The following is a 21826-nucleotide window of genomic DNA, read 5'->3' on the forward strand; positions in this document are numbered from 1 at the left end:
AGAACCAGCAGCTCACCTGTTTCCATTCCAGTGAAACATACTAAAGCACAAAATACCCTTAAAATTTCAGTGCAATCCTGAACCACAAAAGATATTTCATCTTGTTAAAGAAAAAAAAAAAAAAAAAAAAAAAAGGCAGTTATGCTTAAAACCTGACTGCCTTAAAATAAAACTCTGTAAGATCCGTGAAGGTTATGGGTCACTGCTTAGTACCTCATTTCATCCCTTTGTGGGTCTTTCTGCTCCATTTCCTTTTTTTTTTTCTATCCAGGTTTCCTGGGTTTCTTTTCCCACCCACGTCTCAAAGCAATAACTCAGGTATCTGGAATTCCAGGGTATTGCCAGGGGAAGGTGCTGCCAGCACCAAAGGTGCTGCCCCTCGAGGGAAATCCTGCTCCACAGCCAACTCACTAATGTGTATTGCACATTAACTCACAAATGTGTGTTTCACGTAAATTCACAAATGTGTGTTTCACATTAATTCACAAATGTGGTTTCATGTAAATTCACAAATGTGTGCTTCACATAAACTCACAAATGTGTTTCACGTAAATTCAGAACTGGTATTTCCCAAAATTCACAAATGTATATTTAACCTACATTCACAAACGTGTGTTGACATAAACTCACAAATGTGCGTTCCGTAAATTCACAAAGGTGTATTCACATAAATTCAAATGTGTATTTCACATACATTCCAAATATGCATTACATACATTCACAAACGTGTTTCACGTTAATCACAACTGGTATTCACATACATTACAAGTGTGCATTTCACATACATTCACAAATGTGTGTTCACATAAACTCACAAATGTGTATTCCATAAATTCACAAAGGTGTATTTCACATACATTCCCAAATATGCATTTCACATACATTCACAAACTGTGTGTTTCACATTAATTCCAAATATGCATTTCACATACATTCACAAATGGTGTTCTACATAAACTCCCAACGTGTATTCCACATAAATTCACAATCAGAGGGAGCTGCTGACCCGAATCGACAGGGCCCACCTGAGCATCTCCTGCTCAGCAGCCACCACCCCTAATGGGATCACAAATGCATTTAAGTGATCATTGAATGGCGCTCCGGTAATTAATCCATAGGTGTTTTCAGCAGTCGTGCCAAAGAAGTGCAACACTGAAATGAAGATAACATCGGGCCCCGCCTGACATTTGCCATTAATGTCATTATAGCACGTAGCTCAGATCTAATTGCAGAGCAGCACCAGCCACAGTATTTATCACTTCTATTAAAACAAGCAGCTCAGCAGCGGGGCTATATCGAGCCATCACACACAGTTAAATAGATTTCTACCTTGAAATATCAAGAGGCCACGTTTCTTTACCATCTCACCGAGGGGTTTACTTTGAACAGACCCACCAAGAGCTGGAGGATTAAAACATCAGGAGGCAGTTTGCTGTGTAAAAGTCAGCCCAGAGTTTGAACAGTCCTGCCCTGCTCAAATTCACGGCCACGGGGATTTACAGCAGGGAAATTAAAGCACCTTTGCCAAAGGCTGGGCTTGGAAATTGGAAAAAAAAAAAAAAAAAAAAAGAAAAGGAAGAAAATGCATCCATCAGCCAGATGCTGTGGTTTGGCTGTTCCAGCACAAAAAGCAAAGGCTGCTCCCTGCGAGGAAACAAAAGTGTGTTTGGAAAATAAATGCCTGGGAAGTGAAATGTTTCCTGGGGCAGCTCCCCAGAGGACACCATTTACTCATGGAATGGTCACTTACATCTGCTCAGAAAATGTCCCAAACGTGTGACATCGACCTGCTGATGGCTCCAGCCACAGCAAAACCAGCTCTGACACTGAACCCACACAGACACACAGCCCCAGCAAAAAACCTGCCAGGAGTTCATGGGCAGCACCAGAGCACCTCACCAGGGAAAACAAAGCAGCAATCTTTTAAAAATGGCAATCTGCAGAAGACAGGGAATTTCTGATAGAGACCCAGGTGTCAAAGGCTAAATTAGCAACACCGGGCTTTGGAGGTTTTTTTGGTATTTATATGTAAATCAGTACTAAATAAACAGACCCCAAAGCAGCTCACAGGCTGCAATCTCATCTAAATCCAAAGATTGGAAAGATGCTCTCCATTCACTGGAAATAGGCAGATATTGAAAACACTAAAACCGAAATAACTACGCTGAGAATAAACGGGATGCATTACCTGCTGGAAGAGGAAAAAAAATCTCAAAGGAAAACTGGGAGAAAGAGACAAAAAAACCCCAATAACACCATTTTTTGGGGTGTGAACATACAGACAACTGAGATGATCCAGAAGAAAAGAAGCTCTGAATAAAGAAATGTGGTTTTTAAACCTCCAGCACATCCCATGGCCACCGTGTGCACTCTGGTTTGAATTACAGAGAACACAGGCAGCCAAGCTAACACCCAGCTCCAAAGTTCATCATTTGTCTTGGGCCATATAATCACCACAGCATTACAACCTCAACAAATGAAGCCACTAATAACTCTATTAAAGAAGTCAAGGTGTTAATTCACTCCCAGGTCCAGCAGCAGAAACCACTCAGTCCTCGTGCAGAACTCAAATTAATTCCCTCTATTACTGGAGGCACTGGATGGAACCCATCAGTGCCAGGCTCCGAGGCTCTGACTCCAGAATCCTCCTGCAGTGGGAATTTGGGAAATTCTGGGGTGATGCCTCTCCCCTGGCTGGGCACAAGGGTTTAGGGCAGGGCAATGAGCACAGACAGATCTTTACAGCTGTAAAGGGCAGATTCTGCCTTTCCTGCCACTCAGGCACACAGGAGGTATCAAAAAAGCAGATTTTGCCTTTGCTGCCACTCAGGCACACAGGAGGTATCAAAAAAGGAGATTTTGCCTTTCCTGCCACTCAGGCACAGACCAGGTGTTCCAACAGGAGGGTTCTGTGTGCTGCCATCACCTCTAAATGCAGGAACTGGCAGGGAACCTCCCAAACCAGCAAAATGACTAAAAGTCGTTCAGGGAATTGGTACAAAACTCTGGTTTCATGGTTTTAGAGAGAGCTCCTGATTTACATCAGCTTCCTTTTACCAAAGAGAACCTTCTGAGAAGGTTGTTTTTGACACTGCCAAGGACTTGGTTCCTCAAGCAGCTGAGCAGGAGCCTTTGGGCAAAGGAAGTGTCAGAGATTATAGAGATGATGTCACCAGTGAGGAGCTCTGCTCTGTGACACACGGGTCCAGGGCAGAGAGCAGCCTGCCCAGATCAATACTGCAGCCCATATTTCACTTGTGCCATCTCCCTGGGAAGCTGACCTGAAAAGGCCTGGAGCTTCCCTGAGTGCTCAGGACCTTGGAAAAGTGAAATCAAATATTCATGCACTGGCACAAGCAGCAGTGACAGATCCAGAGCCGTTTCCCAGCACTTGAACTGCTGTAAACTGCAGCACTCGTGCTCCAAGTGCTTCCCAAGGAGCAGGAGATAAATTAATCTGTGCTCCAAGGCAGTTATTAGCTCCGATTTCAATATTTACCGTGCCTGCTTTGAAGGCAGCCACGCTCCAGATGTGCTCCCAGCTGTTTGTTTTCCTGGCCCAGTGTCTTTAGGAACAAACAGCTCCTTGGTTGAACCACCTCCAGAGCACAGATCTGTGATGGTATTCCACCAGACTGATGGAATTTTGCACTCCAGAGTGTGGAGTTTTCTGCTGAAAGGCCCAAGGCAGCTCCAGACTCCAGGAGTTGGTGTCCTGAGGGTGCAGGGAGCAGATGAAAGCCCAGCTGAAATCAGGGTGAAGTCTCCAGATGTTTCCTCACACATCTGCCCCAGCCCAAGGAGAGGGAATTCCTGGCTCTGGGAACACCAAGATGGGAAGAAGCAGCACTAGGACACCTCAGAACAGCAAAGGTGGCACCAAATGGCAGCTGCCCTCTCAGCAAACACCTTTCTCACTCTGGTCAGGCACAGACAGTGCAGAAATGAGCCCAGGGAACACCTTCCTGCAGCCCTGTCTGAGAATCCACATTCTGCAGCTTTCTGCCTGCCAGGGTCCTGTGGTTCACACATATCAAAGCACCCAATTGCCTTTCTTTTTTTTTTTTCTTTTCTTTTTTTTTTTTCCTTCCTTTTTTTTTTTTTTAAAGAAAAAACCACGAGGCATATATGAAAGCACACGCTGAAGCTGGTCCTTGTTAGCAGAGCCATTTTCATCTCTTTAAACTCAAAGAGAGCAATTCCCTTGAAAACTGTCACAGCATTTTCCCAATCCATAAAGAGGAAGTTCAACAGCCTCGGGTCACTAATCGCAACGAGGGGAGACACAGAGCATAAATTATGTCTTCTATTCCACAGCACTGAAACACAGACGCCCTTTTATCTTATTTATTGATTCTCTCTATCAGCTGAACGCTTCAGATGCGTTTGTAGTCTAAAAAGGATGTTTTACAAATAAAAAAGGGGAAGCACTTTGTTGTTTACACAGATTCCTTCCGTGGGGTGGATTAATGTCACACCCAGGTGGATGGACAGGGATTGCTGCACACAACAACACAACTCGGGGCTTTTCCCAAGAGGAAAACTTGATCTGAAGTTTAAGAGCTGCTCAGCACGAGTTTGGGGTTTAATAATTTTGCATCACTTTTAACCTTAAAATGTGCCAACAAACAGCAGAAGGGGAGATGATTTAAAAACCCCCAGAAGTTCTGCTTAGAAAGCAGAGCAGGATGCTTCACATGCTACTGATTTAATTAAGGACTTCTTTTTCCCTTCAAATACCCTCTAATGGCCCAAAACGAACCGAGGCTGCTTTAAAAAAATCAATCACTTTAATCAAAAATTACAACTCCAAATTCTCCTGGATTAGTGCTCGGTGTCAGAACTGCAGATCCATCACATCCCTGCCCAGAGGTGACACCAGGTCCTGCAGGGGACAAAAGCCAGCCCCAGAGCATCTGAGGCTCTGCCAGACAGGAACAAGGTGGAGCTGACTGGAAGCCTCCTCCTAAGTGGCTCCATCAGTCCCTGCTGGATAAAAGGGAAGATTCTGCCTTTCCTGACACTCAGGCACACAAGAGGTATCAAAAAGGAGATTTTGACTTTCCTGCCACTCAGACAAACACAGGTATTTTAAAAAGGAGATTGTGCCTTTGCTGCCACTCAGGTACAGAACAGGTATTAAAAAATGGGAGATTTGCCTTTATTGCACTCAGGTACAGAACAGGTGTTCAAAAAAGGAGATTTTGCTTTTCCTGCCACTCAGGTACAGCAGAGGTATTAAAAATTGGGATATTTGCCTTTCCTGCCACTCAGACATATACCAGATATTTAAAAAAGGAGATTTTGCCTTGGCTACCACTCAGGTACAACACAGGTATTTTTAGAAAGGATATTCTGCCTTTGCTGTCACTCAGGCCCCTCCAGGTGTTCCAAGAACACCCAGACCTTTCCCCTCCCCGCCCCTCTGAGGCTGCTGGAGACCCCTCCTGACCTCCAGCAGTGAACCCCCCTGCCCCAGAGGAGTCCCAATCCTCCTGCAGCACCCCTGGGAGTTTGGGGGTGTCCCACATCCCCCCAAACCCTGCAGCATGGGAAGCATCACCTCCACCTGGCAGACACATCCCTGGGGTGGGACAGTCCCTCTGGAATTCAGAGTGACATTTCAGGTGCCCCAAGGAATCCCCTCCTGAGGAGCAGGGAAACAAATGCCTTAATGAATCCGCCCCAGCAGCTCAGGAAAGCAGAAGGAGGTGTCTTTTTGGAGGCTGAGGCACAGGAAATCTGACAGTGCTCGAGTAGCCCCCAGATGACCAGAGAGAAAATTTCAACTTCAATAATCCTAAAGGTCAGAAGCATTATTAAACATGACAGATGCTCTCACTATTCAACACCAGAGGACACGGCTAAATTTATTCTAACTCCGTTTTCTCTTGCTACATAAAACCCAGCTAATGTACAATTTGATCCTTTTTTTTTTTTTTCCTAAAACCTAGAGATAACATTTTTTTTTCTCTCCTATTTTCCAGCTGGCACACAATGATTTATTTAGCACTCACTTATCTCAGCACAGGTGTAGGAATCAGGTTTACTTGGGGTAAGAGAAACAAGACAGGAGAAAGGTAAAATAAAAAAGCTGAAGGGGGTGAAGACCACACTGCCACAACAAAGGGCAGAATTATAATTAAAATTATCAAATTATTTATCATTTTAAGGAAAAAAAATAGGGCAAAATTATAAATATTAGCCCGGGGGGAATAATCCCCCCAGCCTCCAGTGCCAACAATCCAGCCAGGAAAATTCCAACTGCTGGATGCCAAGTGGGGCAAAAACAAACCCAGCAATCACATTAAAAATGAGAAAAAAAAATCAAACCAAACCCCCTGGGGATTATTCTGTGGGGTTTTTTTTTGTTTGTTTTGGTTTTATATGTGTGGGGTTTTATTTTATACAGCCCCTAAGTTGTGAGGTCTGGATTGCAATTGCAAAGCTGCAGTCCATATGGAAGGAATTCCAGCCCTAAAATCCTCCCATCCAGCTCAACCTCCAGCTGTTTAATGCTCCCTCTGAACAATGCTGCCATCTGCTTTACAGCCCCAAACAGGAACACTCTGCCTCTCCAAAAGGCTGTGATGTAATTGTGACATAACACTGCAGCTCTGCAGGAATTAATTCACTTGTGTTGGTGCATTACACTATCAGCTACTCAGGAAAATAAAAAAAAAAATAAAAAAAAAAAACCCTGTTAAACGTTGGTTAATTGACAAAATAATGGCACTGCTGAAATGACAGCTCTCAGCCAGCCCTGAGCACCTTGGGAATGCAAAATGTGCTGCTTTAGCTGCCTCAGGATGGATGGCTCCTGCTCCTGCCTTCCTCCAGAAGATGGACAATAAAATAAAAAGAATGTTGCTCTATATTTCAGCTGAGTCCAGTGAAACTCCAGTACCCATAAATCCACAGAGCAGCCTCCTCATGCCTCAATTCTGCAGCTCACCTGAGAGACACTGCAAATCCCCTGCTAATTTCCCAGCCTGAAAGCAGCACTTAGAGAACAGTCTGCCATACAAAAGGAATTTATTTCTTTTTACACAGATGTGACAAGCCCAAACCTCACCGTGCAAGCACAGCTTAGGATCTGGGTGAGAATTCAAAGTGGCATCTGGGGTAATAAAAAAAAAAAAAAAGGAAAAAAAAGGAAAAATACACAGAGCAGCATTGTAAAAAGGAGGGGAATTATCAAAAATGGATTCATATGCATCTGGAATTATTTTAATACAAAACGCCCAGCAAATCTCCCTGTGCTGCTGACAAATCACCAGCTGAGGTAAATCCCAGATAATGAAACATTGCAAGGAAGGCTCTATTTAATAATTTAGCCCCTGTCAAGGAGTTTGTATTGATTCTTGTTTCCAGCACGGGGAGAGAATGTTATCTGCAGCCTCAGTGACAGCATCAGTGGGTTTAATCACTGAGCAGCCCCTGCCATGCAATCCTTAAACTGTCACCTCTGCCTCTCCACCAGTGTCCCCACATTCCCATCCCCAGCCCAGGAAAAAAAAAAAACTTTCCCTTTTGGGCATCAAAAAGCGACCTCATTTGCAGGCGAAATTTTTGATTTTAAATAATTCAGTGTTCCTTCAACCATCTCATTAGTCTGGCTCCCATTAGCAAGGATTTTAATGGCCAAAACTGAGCCAAGGGGCAGCACTTCCAGAGCCTCGGATCAGCCTGCTTTGGGCTGCAAGGACCTAAAAGTCCATCCAGTTCCACCTTCCACCACTCAGCCCTGCCCAGCCTCGCCTTGAAAAGGTTTAGCAGTGATTTGGAGGAGAAGAAGAAAATCTTTTTTTGCCTTTTCTTGGCCTTAGAAGGAGCGATGAGTCTGGAGAAGCAGAGGGAAAAAAAAAAAATCTGTGTTAATCAGCATTTTTTCCACACCAAAAAGGAAAGGTCACGCTGCCTCGGAACTGGCCAGGAAAAAAAATTGCCACAAATTAATTCAGCTGCAGTTCAGGAACAGAACATCAATTCATCTGCAAACAGAACGAGGCTTTTAAATACATAAATGCTTGTGGCTACAGAAACCTCACCCAGATATTTGCATGCACAAACCCCCAGCTCCTGTCAGAGTGCAGAGAATCACAGATGTAATTTAACATGCTGCTAAAATGCAAGGCCACATGCAGGAGGAATGCAAAGGAGAGCAAAGCATGGACTGCATAATTTAGGAAAACACATTTCTTTTGATTTTTTTTTAATTATTATTATTATTTTTTGGCGTCCTCTTTTATTCCAGGGGGTGAACCCTTCCCAGTTTCTAACCTGTGGATGAGAGCAGAGTGATTCCCCAAAGCCCACACAGCCAAGGTCACCACAGGCACATCCCCTATTACAGGGCACTAGCAGCATTTCACAACTGTCTTTTTATGCACTTCTGCCTTTCCATGCAGACTATAAATTGTTACAAGGCCCTGGGGCAATCCAGCTGTATGCTCCATTCAAATCAGGCTTCAAGGAGAAAGCTCCACAGTCAAGATGCTTCCATCAAGTAAACACACAGGCACAAAGGGCAACTGCAGCACAATTAATAACATTTCCTTTGGTGTGGCAAATCCGGCCTTTTCCTGGTGTAAAGCTTCCCTGTGCTGCTCTGAGTGGGAGTGTGGCCATTAGCATTTTAAATGTGACATCAAATTGAGGCAGGATGCGAGGAAGCACAAACACTGAGCAGAAATCCAGCTGCTGGTGGGGTTCTGGGTCCCTCTGGAGCAGGGGGAAAAGCTTAAAAAGGATTTGGCCTCGTTTATCCGCGCTGGAGACGGGCAGCAGGTGGGGGAGGAGGATGGAGGAGAGAGAGGGCAGATCTTTGGAGAAAGGAGCCTCTGGTGTCCTGTCCCTCCTCACCCTCTGGATTTTGTCCTTCTCTGCTCCCCTCATTTCCAGCTGCTGTCCCAATGCAAACCCCCTCCAAACCCCCTGCTCTCCCCTGGGCAGGTGTCTGCCCTCCCTTCCCTTGGGTCCAGCAGCTCCAGCACAACTCCCCTGGGATGCTCCAGCATCATCTCCAAACCAGCACAACCTCAGCCCAGCCCCACCTCGTGCCCCTCCCCAAATTCCAGCCAACTCCTGCACTTCTGATCCCTGCAGGCACCAAAGGCCTCTCCCACGGACGTGGCTCTGCACTACTTTTGATATTTAAATTGAGCCTTAATCAAAGCTGGAGACGCGTGGCTTTAGAGGCGCTACATAATTAATAGATCCACATCTGAAATGTAATTACTGCTGTTGCATCATCTATTCCCAGCCAACAGCTGGCTGCTGAAGGTGAGGAAGACACTTCCATTGGGATGAAACAATTCCTGTGGCCAACACTGCAGGGTGGTTCTTTAGCTCACACCACTCCAGAGGAAGCAGGGACAGAGTTCCCCTGCCTGAGCTCTCAGCAGAGAGAGTTTTGCTGAGATTCTGCTGGATCCACAAGGATATTCCTGTTGGATTTCCCATCACAGCATGTCAGAGCTCTCCCTAAAGCAGGTTTAATTTATAGATCTGGAGGGTGGAGGGTTATAAAATGTCCCTAAAGCCACTGGGCACACACAGGAACTGAAGGCTGCACATTTATTGGATTTTCTCACACAAGTCACTCGGCTAAGTTCTAATTGTGTGTTTTCATCAGCCAGAAGAATCACAATCAACGTTTTAATTAAGATAAAGAGAAAGACAGGATTGTAGGACTTGTTAACCACCAACAAAAAGATAAAAGGACATTTCATTGTTTATAATTCTTTGTATTACAATCAGTGTTAAACTACAAAAGAAACGCATTAAGTATCACTATTTAATAATAATAAAAAAAAACAACTTTAGCTCTGAAGCAACACTCTCAGCCTGAAGAAAACACAAATCTGCTCCTTCAAATGGCCCAAGCTGAAAAGAACTTCAGTGAGAATTTCCACTTCCAAAACACAGCCCTCTTCAATTAGAAGAGAATTTTAAAAAGAAGGACTGTTTCCTTTTGGGAGGCAGCAGAAAGTGCATGGGGTGTGAATGACAAACCAGGAGTGGCTGAGCAGATCCTTGGCTATTTCCTCCAGAAATTCCAGATCCCCCTCCTGCTGCCAGAAACTCAGCAGACCCAAGTGCTTTTGGGCAGGTTTGATGAATCCTCAGCAGAGCTCAGAGCCCACAAGAACAGGATCAAGCAACTGCAGCCAGGCTGAAGGACACCAAATGAGTGGAGATTGGATCAATTTGGGGAAAAATTAACGCTGAGGGGTGAAGCAACACTGGATTCCAGCTCCTCTTTTCAGAGCTGCAGACAGAATTCCCAGCTCACCTCCCCTCCTCTGCCAACTCCAGCAGGGCTCAGCTCTGCTGCTCTGCTTTGATCAAGGTATTTGTAGCACCAAAGAGCATTAAGGAATACTTCGCCGAGCCTGTAGATATTTAAAATGTTTGACTGGTGCCAAATGAAAAGGAGCGAGAAGGATGCTTCCCTGACTTCCTGAGGAATAGGAAATGTGGTGCTCTGACAGCAGCAGGGCTGCTGTGGGAACAGCTGCATGGCTCCAAATGCACTGGTGCTATTGCAGGACGAAGGGGAAAAGCAGCAGATTGACATCCAGGAGACAATTCCTGATGTAAACAACCCGAGCGTTTTCTCACGGAGAGGAAATATTCAGAGAAACTGATGTTTTTTTAATGCACCGAAGCATTAACTGCTTCCAGTTTATTGACTTGCCTGTGTAATTTAAACCCCAAGCTGTAAGATTGTTCTGGAACAAAAACAACCCACAGTAAGCAAACCCTGAATCCCACGGTAAGGATCCCACTTTTCCCATTCTCTGAAACACCATTTTCCTCCCTAAAGCTGTTCAACAGCAACGCCAGGAAAGGATTAGAGGCACATTACTCTGCCCTTTTACTGCCTTCTCCACCTTCCCAATTACATCTTGCTGGTTCCTTTTCTTTAAAACAACGTTTTTAAAGCCACTGGCCCTGTAAACTGGATAGGACAGGCTTTAACTGGGGAAGGAAGTGCTCCCCAAGGGAAAAACAAGGTTAGAAAAGTTGCTTTAAAGCCAGTCATGACCTTGCATAATCCAGATTTCCAGGAGACCACTTGAGCCCAGGCACTGGCTCAGCTGCCCCAGCAGAGGAGGGAGAGCAAATATTGAATATCAGCAATGAAGGAGGAGCTGATAACCAATAAAAACATGTCAGGCAACAGAGCAAACTCAGATTTAATCATTGCTGCACCACACTTTGTTCCTAATCAAAGTCCTTAAGAATAAGCTGGTCTTGAATCCTGAAAGAGGATAGTATTAATCCAGAGAAAATGAATTAGCACAAAAAGAGATTAATAAAATGTTCTGGACACAGACAGCACAAAATAACCCAATCAGTAGAGAAAGAATCATCTGGTGCCTTTTTTTTTTTTTTAAATACAGACATCCATCTCAGAGTCTTCTGAGAGACAACAGCAATTTCACTTTTAAAACGTCTTAAGTTGAATAATTCAAACTGGTGAAGTGAAGCAAACAAAGAAAAGCATTTCTGGATCTCACACCTCCTCACCTGACCTGCCACCCCATCACTCTCCAGGAGGAGGAGAAAAAGGAGCTGCACTTTTAAACAGTCAAACGCTTTCAACACTCAAACATTTCGGTGTTGGAGGGCAAAAATAAACCAGTGAACTCCTGCAAAACCCCAAACAAAACCCAAACCACAGCACGAGAGCCACTGGAACTTGACTCTGTGTTTTTCCATCTTTGAGTCCTCCCCTCCCAAGAGAGCTGCTCTGGGCAGGAACAGGAACCCCCAGGCTCCAGTAAAGGGCATCCTGCTTTTTTTCCCAGTGGAAAACCCAGGGCTGGAGCCAGCCCAGGGGGAACTGCTGCTCCCCTCAAGCAGCACACATCCCTCTCCCTGGCCTGCTCTCATACAAATGCCATTTTTATCCAAACAACTCGCCTCCAGGGGCAGCTGGGGAAAGAATTTCTCTTCTCTGAGCACACAGGACTCTCAGGACTCACTCCCCATCAGCATCCCCCAGGTGAGGGACAGAGCAGAGCTCTGGGAGCCTCACCCTGCTCTGGACTGAACCCCACCTTTGATTCCCAGGGGCTTCTCCAGCTGCAGGGACACTCAGGGCACTTCTGAACCCGCTCAGCAGAGCACTTCTGCCCTTCAGAAGCCCCTTCCCCAAAGCATCTGAGGCCATGCACACCTGGCTGGAGGTGTCCCTGCCCCTGCACCAGTTCTGGGGCACAGCACAAAGGACACAACAACTCCAGTGCCCCATAGGCATCGCTCCTGTGTCACTTCTCAATTCCACAGAGGTATTTCCATGAACCTCTGAAAGCTGGAAGGGATCTGGGACCACAGGAATGGCAAAAACAAGAGGATAAAACGTTATCCACGGCAGTTTTCAAGGCTGGCAGTTTTCCCACTCTTCAAGAATGAGCTGCTAACAGGTTCTTAAACGTTATTTTTCTGGTTTTCCCGATTAAATGGTGTCCTGGTTTGAAATAAACTAGGGGAGAACCTCTAAAATTGATCAAATCATTGAACAGCTCCTGAGGTGGCCTCCCTTAAGGCAGCGTTTGGTTTTTGGAGTGAGCAAACAAACCAGAGAGCTCCTCAGTGCCCCTGGAGCTTGGGAAGGGCTGTGCCTGCCCTGCTCAGCTCAGCCCAGCACGGCTCAGAGGGAAGGAGCAGCCTCTGGCACACAGCACAAGGGCAGGATGGCAACAGAGACATTCCCAGAGAAAACAGCAGGGTGAGGAGCTGATGGCTGCTGGGGCAGTGCAATCCCTCTTCAGGAAAAGAGCTGCTCCTCTCATCTCATTTTTTAATAGGACTGATTCATCTTAATGCCAATAGGGAAAGTTGTGATGGAAGGATCAACTAATGCATCACAGAGCAGCACTTCACCCGCCAGAAGTGCAGAGAGCAGGAAAACAACTGCTGGGGCACAAAGCTGCTCTGAAATGGTATTTAACACCTGCTGCTGCAGCAGTGGGACTGCACCAGGCTGGGAGGGGTGTGGAATGCTAAACCACACTGCCTGACTCCTTAGAACCGGTTCCTAGTTCAGCAATAAACATAAAATCAGCCAGCTGTGATTTCAGATCTCAGTGGAAGCACACATTAACCCCCAGTTGATGTGGAGAAGGAAGCTCAGAGGCACTCCAGTCCCACCCTCAGCATCCCTCACCCTGCAGCAGGATGCACGAGTGGGTCACATTTAACTCCCTCTCCTTTTATAAAATCCAACTTTATGTTCCTGGTTTTTTTCATCAATAAAACACCCACACCAACTCCTGCACCTAGAACCAGGGGAAGCATAAGGTATGGCTCACACACTCAGCCAAAAACTTCTATTTTGTGACAACCAACATGAGAATGTATTTAATTAGGAGGCGACATTTCAAAGCTGTTGACTTTAACTTTGCTGCTTCACTTGACATCTTTAGCTGAAGGCAAAACAAGGCTGTTTTCCTGTTGGTATCTCACACTAGAAGAGAAATCAAGTGTCCTTTCCACTGCTCATCCTTCCCTTTCCCCCACCAGGAAAATCAACAGCCACGCACACACTGGGGATTTATTATTGCTGGAATAATCAGCATCGAGAGGTTTTTGGTTTTGTCATTTATACCAGTTCTCTTTATGCACTATGTCAGTAAGGAAAATTAAATTAACAGAGAAATTCGAGAACTCTGAGGCAGGCAAAAGTAAACAGAGAACAGAGACACTGTTTCCATGTCAGAAATTATGCAGAATTGCCAGCAGCCCCGTGCCAAGTCCTTTGCTGAAAACACAAGCTGAGAGAAACCACTTCAAAAAAATATGGGAAGGTATTAAAGCTGCAATTCCCTTCCCACCGTCCTGCAAGAGCTTGGTCCAGCCCAAATGATGAGAGCTTTTTGCTCATCTCCTGAGCAATTAATGCAGCTCAGCAGGACCCGAGTGCCCAGAAGCATCCCAGTGAAACGCCACCCAAAAGCTGAAGCCACTGCTGGAAGCTGCACACCACAAATCCCTAAAAAGGGGGAAGATGGGATGAGGCCACAAGTGCCAGCACCAGCAGGGACATCAGCAGAGGAAATTCTCCCGTAGCTCACAGAGAAATTGTAAAGCTTGGAAGGAAGGAAGGAAGGTTTATTCTGACAGCAAGAGCCTGTGGTGAGCCATGTGTGCAGACAATACATTGATAAGCAGAGTTTATTATGTGCTCAGGACTTCAATAAAGCAATAAGGAGCAGCAGCACAAGCAGCAGTAACAAATGGCCCAGAAATTCCCAAATCTTCCTGCTCACAGAGGTGCCAGAGCTGTGCCCAGGCAGCAGGAACAGGCTGGACCTTTCAGGAGAGCAGAGTCACAAACAACACAAACACAGCTCCCATTTGTTCTTGCTCAGCTCTCTGACTTCCCACTCTTCAAGAATGAGGTGCTAACAGGTGCTTCAACCTTATTTTCTGGTTTTCCCCATTCAGTGGTGTCCTGGTTTGGAATAAATTAGGGGAGAACCTCTAAAAGGAGTCCCTTCCCCTTGGTCTGGTGTCCCTTCAGCCCACGGTCAGCTGAGTGCCACAAACTGGGCTGGAGAGCCAAATTTAACTCCCCAGGGAAAAAAATTTAACTGCCTGAGCCACACAATTCCCTGCAAACACTCAGCTCCAAGTTGACCACCAGTTGGACACCACAGGGATCACAAAGTGAACTCACAAAATGAACTCCTCCAGTGAGCTGAGGCTGCACCAAAGCCAGAGGTGGGCTTTAATAAAACCCAGCTCCTGGTTCAGAGGGTGAGGAGTCACCCTCTGAAAGGATCCAGGCTAAGAACTGGGCACTGGGGCAGGGGGAAGGAGGAGATGGCAGAAGTTCCTTACCAGTTTGAAGTCTTGAATGCTGCAGATGAAGTAGGGCGTGTTCGGCCGGCGGCTTTCGATATAAACGCAATCTTTGAAAACACAAGAGTTTGGAATAATGGGCATTAACTTCTGTGCCTCCAGGAAAAGGACATGAAAAAACAGGATCAATTCAAACACAGCTGAAACTTTGAAAGAACCCCTCCCCATTTCATTTGCATATTGTGTAATTTATTCGGAGCGGGAGCTAAAAATAGTGACTATTTATGATGATAAATAAGGGAATTAACTGCATGAAATTAACTTAGATTTGAAAAGACGTTTTGCTAGGAAAACAAAAGAAAAGAATTTCAAGAGCATTCTGGATTGAGTTAATAACAGTGACCAGGTCACAGCCTATGAACCAGACCAAAAGAGGAGAGGAAAGTAATCAGATTTTTCGTGGTCAGCTTGCCATTAAGAACCCAGCACTAACATATTTTCTCTTCTAATGGTGAAGAAAACCAAGGCAACCAATCATAGCTGAAGCCCAGCAAACTTAAATTAGATTTACCTCAGGGAAGGCCTGCGCTTTCTCCAATTACATTTGACAAGACAGAAACACAGTAATTATTTTTGTTTGGCTTTTGACAACTGGCTCTCCGAGGCTGCTGTAACATAAGGTCTGTTGTATTCAAAACACTCTTGGCAAGAGCTACAACAAAAGCAATGCCCTCGGAATGAAAACACGGCAGGACGGGGAGAGAAGTGCCTGATTAATGATCCTGACCTTGGAACTCAGCAAACTCACCCCCAGCCTGCAGAACACAAAGATGCCAGCCCCAAAGCCCAGCAAATATTTAAAGGCCAGTCTTGGTGTCCCCTCTCACACACAGAGAAGGAGCTGCTGCTCAAAACACAGGAGAGACAACAAACACCATTGTCCCAGGAGGGATTTGCCATCAGCTTTTTGGATTTCTACAGAAAACCTCCAGAATCTCCGAGTTTTGTAAGACACGTTTTGATTCAATCCAGCTCGTTTGGAAGCTCCAGCAACTTCACCACATCCAAGTCTTCCTGCAGCCCTGTTATCCCAGATTTCCTTGGCTGCTGATGGCACTTTACAAGGCTGCAGTCACCCACTCCAGCAGCTGAGCCATCCCTCCCATTCCTGAGCCATCAATTCCCATCCTGCTCCAACATCCCGAGCCATAAATCCCATCCTGCCTCCAAAATCCCCTTCCTGAGCCATCCCTCCCCATCCTGCTCCAAAATCCCCATCCTGAGCCATAAATCCCCATCCTGAGCCATCCCTCCCCGTCCTGCTCCACCAGACCTCATCTGCAGGAACTTTTTGGGGAACATGTCAGAAAGGCTGGGAGGTTTCTGACACAGACAACACCACAACTTGCAGCATTTTTTGGGTTTTTTTCCCCTTTCCCAGTATCTGGGCCGTGCAAGCCTCATTTTCCCAGAGTTTTATCAGGCAGAACAAAGAGCCCTGTGAAATGCTGGCACTGAGTGAGGGGATGTGGCATCTCCTGGGGATGAGGACTGGCTCTGGGTGGCATTTGAGGGAGGCTCCAGGCCCTAAACCAGTGATGACATCCAGTTATGAGTCTCCAAAGCACCAGGCAGAGAAGAAAAACCAAGTTGATTCAGGTGCAGAGCAATGCTGTGGATGATGGAAACTCCAAAGATGCCTCCCTCAGAAAAGGAGAATATTTATATCAGCCTCTCAAAAGTGGCCATAAAGAGCGATTCCTTCACTTGCCAGAAATCCAAACAGCTTCCATGGGGAGCCAAGAAAAGGAAACCTGCATTATCATTTTTCTAACATTCAACAAAGCTGCATAGATAAGATTTATGCCACTGAAAGCTGCAGAACAGCCCCTTCCTCATCTCAGCCCACTGGAATGTGCCCCTGTGGCCTTTTTTTCCACTGACCACACACTCCTGGAACAATTCCAGCTCTCTCTGGCTGCACAGAGCTCCTGCACAGGCTTCCACAACTTGAGTCAAGTGTAATTTGAATTCTTTTACTGAAGGACAGCCACCCTCACGTGTTCCCCATGTACCAGGAAACCAGCAGGGGGGAAGGCAGAGAGCACAGGGGAAATGGGGCTGCTGCAAATCCCCCCTCTGAAATTCCCACCTTTCCCCAGGTGACATCCCTGTCCCCTCCCAAGGACCACCTGGGGACATTTCAACACCTGATGTGTTCCACCCACAGAGTTCTGCAGTGACAAACCACCAAATGCTCCCAAAGAAAGAAAATTATCAAGAATAAAGCGAAATAAAAATAAAAGGGCTTTGGCTACCCTTTGGAGAAGAGGATGAGGCAGTGAGTGGGTTCCCTGGCTGTGTGCAGCCACGAGTGCATTGCTCACTTCCACATTCCGTGTCAAACGTCCCACTGGAGATGGAGCATTTCCCTGACACATGGCACAGAGTCATTCTGCCTTGGGCCTTGTGACAGTCACCAGATGTGCCCTACTTCTGAAGGGTTACATTAATATTCCCACACTAAAAGCTGCTTTTCAAATTAGAGCTTCGATGCATGGGCATCAAAAATTCCCTTGGAAAAACACCCCCAAAACCAGCTCCATCGTCTGAACCCTGAGCAGCTTAAAGGCTGCAGGTTTTGTAACCACCACCTTCACAATTAGAAGAATCCTTTCATGTTTTACCTAATGAGTCAACACTTCCATCATCCAAGGAACAAAGCCACAGGCTCTCTGCACATCACTTCCAGGGGGAAGATATTCCTTGAAAGCCTTTATCGAGGAATTACCCACCAGGTTTCAGCAGGGAAAGCTGGTTTTTGTTCCAGGTGTGTACAGACACGTCCAAACCCTGAGCTCCAGCTGTGGGAGCAGAAGCTGGAGGATATTCCCACTCCTGAGTTAAGGAATAGTTACACTCCTCCCTGCTGCAATTCAAAGGCTCAGTGGTCCCAGAGCCAGCCCCTGGGGAAGAGGAAATCCTGGATCTCCTTCTCCAGGGGCAGAGGAAGCCCAGGGCCTGGCAGTGAGGCTCCAAGTTCAATGTCAGCACCCCCAGAACACCTCCATGGCTTTGGGAGTGACAGAGCACCAGGGGCCCCTTCCAAAGGCTCCCAGTCTGCAGCACTCCCCAAGCTCTGAAGGCTCACATCTGAGCTCCAAGAGCAGGAAGGCTGCCAAAGCCTCGCCAGCAAAGGTCAGGAGCGGGGACAAACCTCCAGCAGCAGCACTTCTGGCACCACGGCTCAGTGACAAGCCCCAGCAAGGCAGAGAGGAGAGCCCTGGGAATGCCAAACACGTGCCCTGGGCTCCAAGAAAACTCCCAGTGACAGGTAGGGAGCTGTGCTCTCTCCTCTCTTCCCCCAGATGGCTGACAACAAAACAAATTGCCAGGCTGATCTCTTAGTGTCACTTCCTGCTGAGCACATTTCAAGGCACGCTGCTGGCTCCTTGTCAGGGAACGAGGAGCTGCAGCTCTGCTCCGCAATAAATGCTTCAACCAATTTACTGAGGCTCACAGGAGTATTCCCAGGGCCTGGGCTACACTTCTTCTTTGGCAAATGATTTTATTATAAACCGGTATCATGGTGAATCCATTTCCTTTAAGGGGTTTTGCTGCTGTTTAATGGACTGTCAGTATAATTTAGATTTCATCTATTTAAACTCGTTCAAGCCTGGCTCCTGATTGTACAATAAATGGAACATATTTCTATTCAGCAAAATTAATGACAGCTAATTGTACTCTGCAGTTCCCAATTTCATAAAAGCCACCGTTCTGCAGCTCAGGGCCCCAGCTCCATCATTTCCCACACCAATTATTTCCCTGCACTTTTCAGGCGTGTCCAAGGCACTGCACAGTTCTCCTTCTGTGGTGCATTCACACACCCCCTCGTCATCAGACCTGCCACAAAGTGAAACAGGTTTTTACACCCAGCTGTGCCACCAGAAATGTCACCCTGCAAACAGAGGCTCCTCCTGCCTCCCAGTTGTTTTATAATTAAACACAGGAAAAGGGAGGAGGGATGGCAAGAACAAGAATCCAGGCTGATAAAAAGAAATTAATGAAATAAGCAGATAGTCTGAAAGTCCTCCCCTAGCACCAGAGAAGCTTTGCTGCACACGTGCCACTTCTAACAGGGGTTTTTCTGGCCTTTTAAGGCCACAGGAAACTTCTGCTGGAGGTGTCACACTTGTCCCCACTCAGTGATATTCCACAAATCCCCTTGTAGCCACCTGCCCCCCCAAGCTCTTCCTGGCCAATGTGGGAGCCACAAAGAGCCCCAAAAATGCACCCCATCACTCCATGGCCTCAGCTGATTTCTTTTAAACAGCCTCTCAGGAGACTCAGCTACTCCCAGCACAAACACCCAGGGGTTCCTTAGCTCCTCTCCTATTTCTGTCCTGCTGATAATTAAAGTATAACACACTCCAAACCCTCCTCGACACATGGTTGGGGCTTTATTTGTGTGTCCTCGAGCAGAAAAATGCCAGCCCTCCCCATTTCCCCAGGAACTGAGCCATCACTCCATCCTCCAGGTCACACACAGCAGCACCCAGCCCACAGCTGCAGCCCTGGGCAGAGATGTGTCCAGAGGAGGACAATGAAATGGAAATATCTCTGCAGCCCTGGGCAGAGATGTGTCCAGAGGAGGACAATAAAATGGAAATACCTCTGCAGCCCTGGGCAGAGACGTGTCCAGAGGAGGACAATAAAATGGAAATACCTCTGAATCCCTTCCCAGAGGCCAGAGCAGAGCAGCAGCTGTGGAGCTGAGCCTGCAGCACAACTCTATTGACTTTGATTCAGCACCTTGCTCCTTCATTTTCGAGCCTAGTGATGAGGTCAGGATGGAAAACTAAGGGGGGTTCCACATCCCCAGAGGCACAGAGGCAGCCCTGGGCGGCCCCAGCCCCTCGGAGCTGCTCTCTGAGGTTTATCCAGAGCCAAACAAAGCCAGAGGAATCCATGTGCCAGCTCAACCTTGATCTGCACTTAAGGCTCCATCTGTCAGGCTGCAGCAGCTGCCCTGGACTCCGCAGAACCTTCCCTGCTAGAGGGAAATGTAACTCGGGAAATGTCCTGGTTTTATTTCCAGTCTGGCTGCTGCTCAGGGGTCGTACTGACAGCAGGGACACAAGTGACCTCTGTGCATCAGGGGCTGCTCTGGCCTCTGCTGTTGTTTTGAGGCTGCAGATTGGTCACCTGCTCAGCTGAGCCCTAAAATCCAGCCCTGTCCCAATGTCCAGTCACTGATGACAGCCCTGGGATGTCCCAGGAGCAAACAAGAGCCAGCTGCAGACTGGAACAGGCTGGTCCTGCACTCTGTTCTCTGCACTCCTCAACCAGGCTCAAAGAAAACCCTCCTGTGAAGTTTTCCTGCATTTTGGTAACTCCCCTGATGTGTTTTGACTAACCCAGGCCTTTTCTCCAATGTCTTTTTCCTCCTTTTAATCACTAAAGGAGGAATGGGCAAAGGATGCATTTGTTTCCATTGAAACAAAAGTTTTGAAGATGATATTTTCCTAAAAAAAAAAAAAGCTGGCTGAGTTTTCCTCACCGCTGTTCACATGTGCAGCAGAGTTGAAAACTGGTGGAAGTGTGAAAAATGAGGAGACTTTTCCAAGCACATGAAGCTCCTGAGGTTACTCCTATTTACAGCAGCTGAGAGCCTGGCACTGAATTATTTCACCAGTCTCCTATCACAATGGTAACACACTTCCAGAAAAAGAGGAAAATACAGATTGCACTGTTCTAGAAGAGCACACTCCTGTCTGTGCAAAAACACACATCACAAAGCTGCTCGTGCACAGAACACAATGGCCAAAGACTTCCTAAAATTACAATGTACAGCTGAAAGAATCTTTTCCTTGCATTTCTTCCTTCTGCCCAAGCAACAAAGTCAAATTACAACCTCCCAGAAAATAATTAACTTTCCTCCTTCCAGCTCCAGCAGCCCAAAATACACTTACCAGAACTTCAAAGCTTACAGAAAAAAAATTCCTGTCCGTATTTTTATTCCTGTCTGTGTATTTTTATACGGAATTCTGGCAACTTTTCTGAGCACCTGCAGTGTCACCTCTCAGTCCCTGCACACTGGAACTGCTGCCCAGTTTCTCCAGTGCTCATCTGAAAAGTGACCACAAGCTCTAAAGCAGAAAACACCCAAGTGCAAACTGCAGGATCTCCCTTTGCTCCACCCTGTGCCAAACTTCCCTCCCCACCTGGAGCAGAGACAGGAATTCTCCTGCAATCCCATGGGATGATTCCTGCAGGGCATCACAGCAGCTCATTCTGCCTCTCCTCCTGCCACTGATGTCACTGCACACAGAGCCCCAGCAAGCCTTTTAATGATTCCTGCAGAGCCTTTGAAATGTCTCTGTGCAGGCAAAGCAAAGAGCCTTGTCCCCATCCCCAGGTGACTGTCACCTGCTCTGCCCAGGCTCCCACTCACACTGCCACCAGTGCCACCAGTGCCACCAGTGCCACCACAGCAGCACCAACTCCCTGCCTCTAATTCAGTAAAAGCCCTTCCTGAGGTGGGGTTTGGCAAAAGCCAGTGGCACAGAAGGGATGGAAAATCAGCATTCAATGATCTAAATGAAATCCAAGAGGAAGAAAACAAAAATAACTCCCAGCCTTAACACAACTCTCACTGTCATCTCCCTGTGTTAAAGATGCCTAAAGCAAATTTGAATATACACCATGTAACGAAAATTAATGCTGCTCCAACAGGTATTCTGACAACAGCAAGCTGAGAACAGTGAGAGGGAAAAAAAGCAGAAGGAAAACCCCAGAGATGAGATTTGGAAGGAAATGGGAGGGAGGTTGTGGAAACTGAGAGGACAGATGGGGAACTGGGCCAACAAGCTTTTAGGGATGGCCTGTGTGATTTCCAGCAAAGTAGAGAAGATTAATTGCACAGTGTTGTCTAAGCCCTGCTCAATTCTTTTTAATACATTATTTAAAGCTGTGCACGCATTCATTATATCTGTGCAAATTAATAAGA

General features: G+C 46.5%; 1 protein-coding gene across 1 annotated transcript in view; it reads right to left on the reverse strand.

Annotated features, from left to right (window-relative positions):
- Positions 1-21826, reverse strand: part of LOC136370879 (arginine-glutamic acid dipeptide repeats protein-like) — a 93591-nt gene that overhangs the window by 13154 nt on the left and 58611 nt on the right. Inside the window, exon 3 of the mRNA XM_066334565.1 lies at positions 14857-14927. Coding sequence (XP_066190662.1) covers positions 14857-14927 — 71 coding nt within the window. The remainder of the gene's footprint in view (positions 1-14856; positions 14928-21826) is intronic.

This window comes from Sylvia atricapilla, chromosome 22 (assembly GCF_009819655.1).
Source record: "Sylvia atricapilla isolate bSylAtr1 chromosome 22, bSylAtr1.pri, whole genome shotgun sequence".
NCBI classification, from domain to species: domain Eukaryota; kingdom Metazoa; phylum Chordata; class Aves; order Passeriformes; family Sylviidae; genus Sylvia; species Sylvia atricapilla.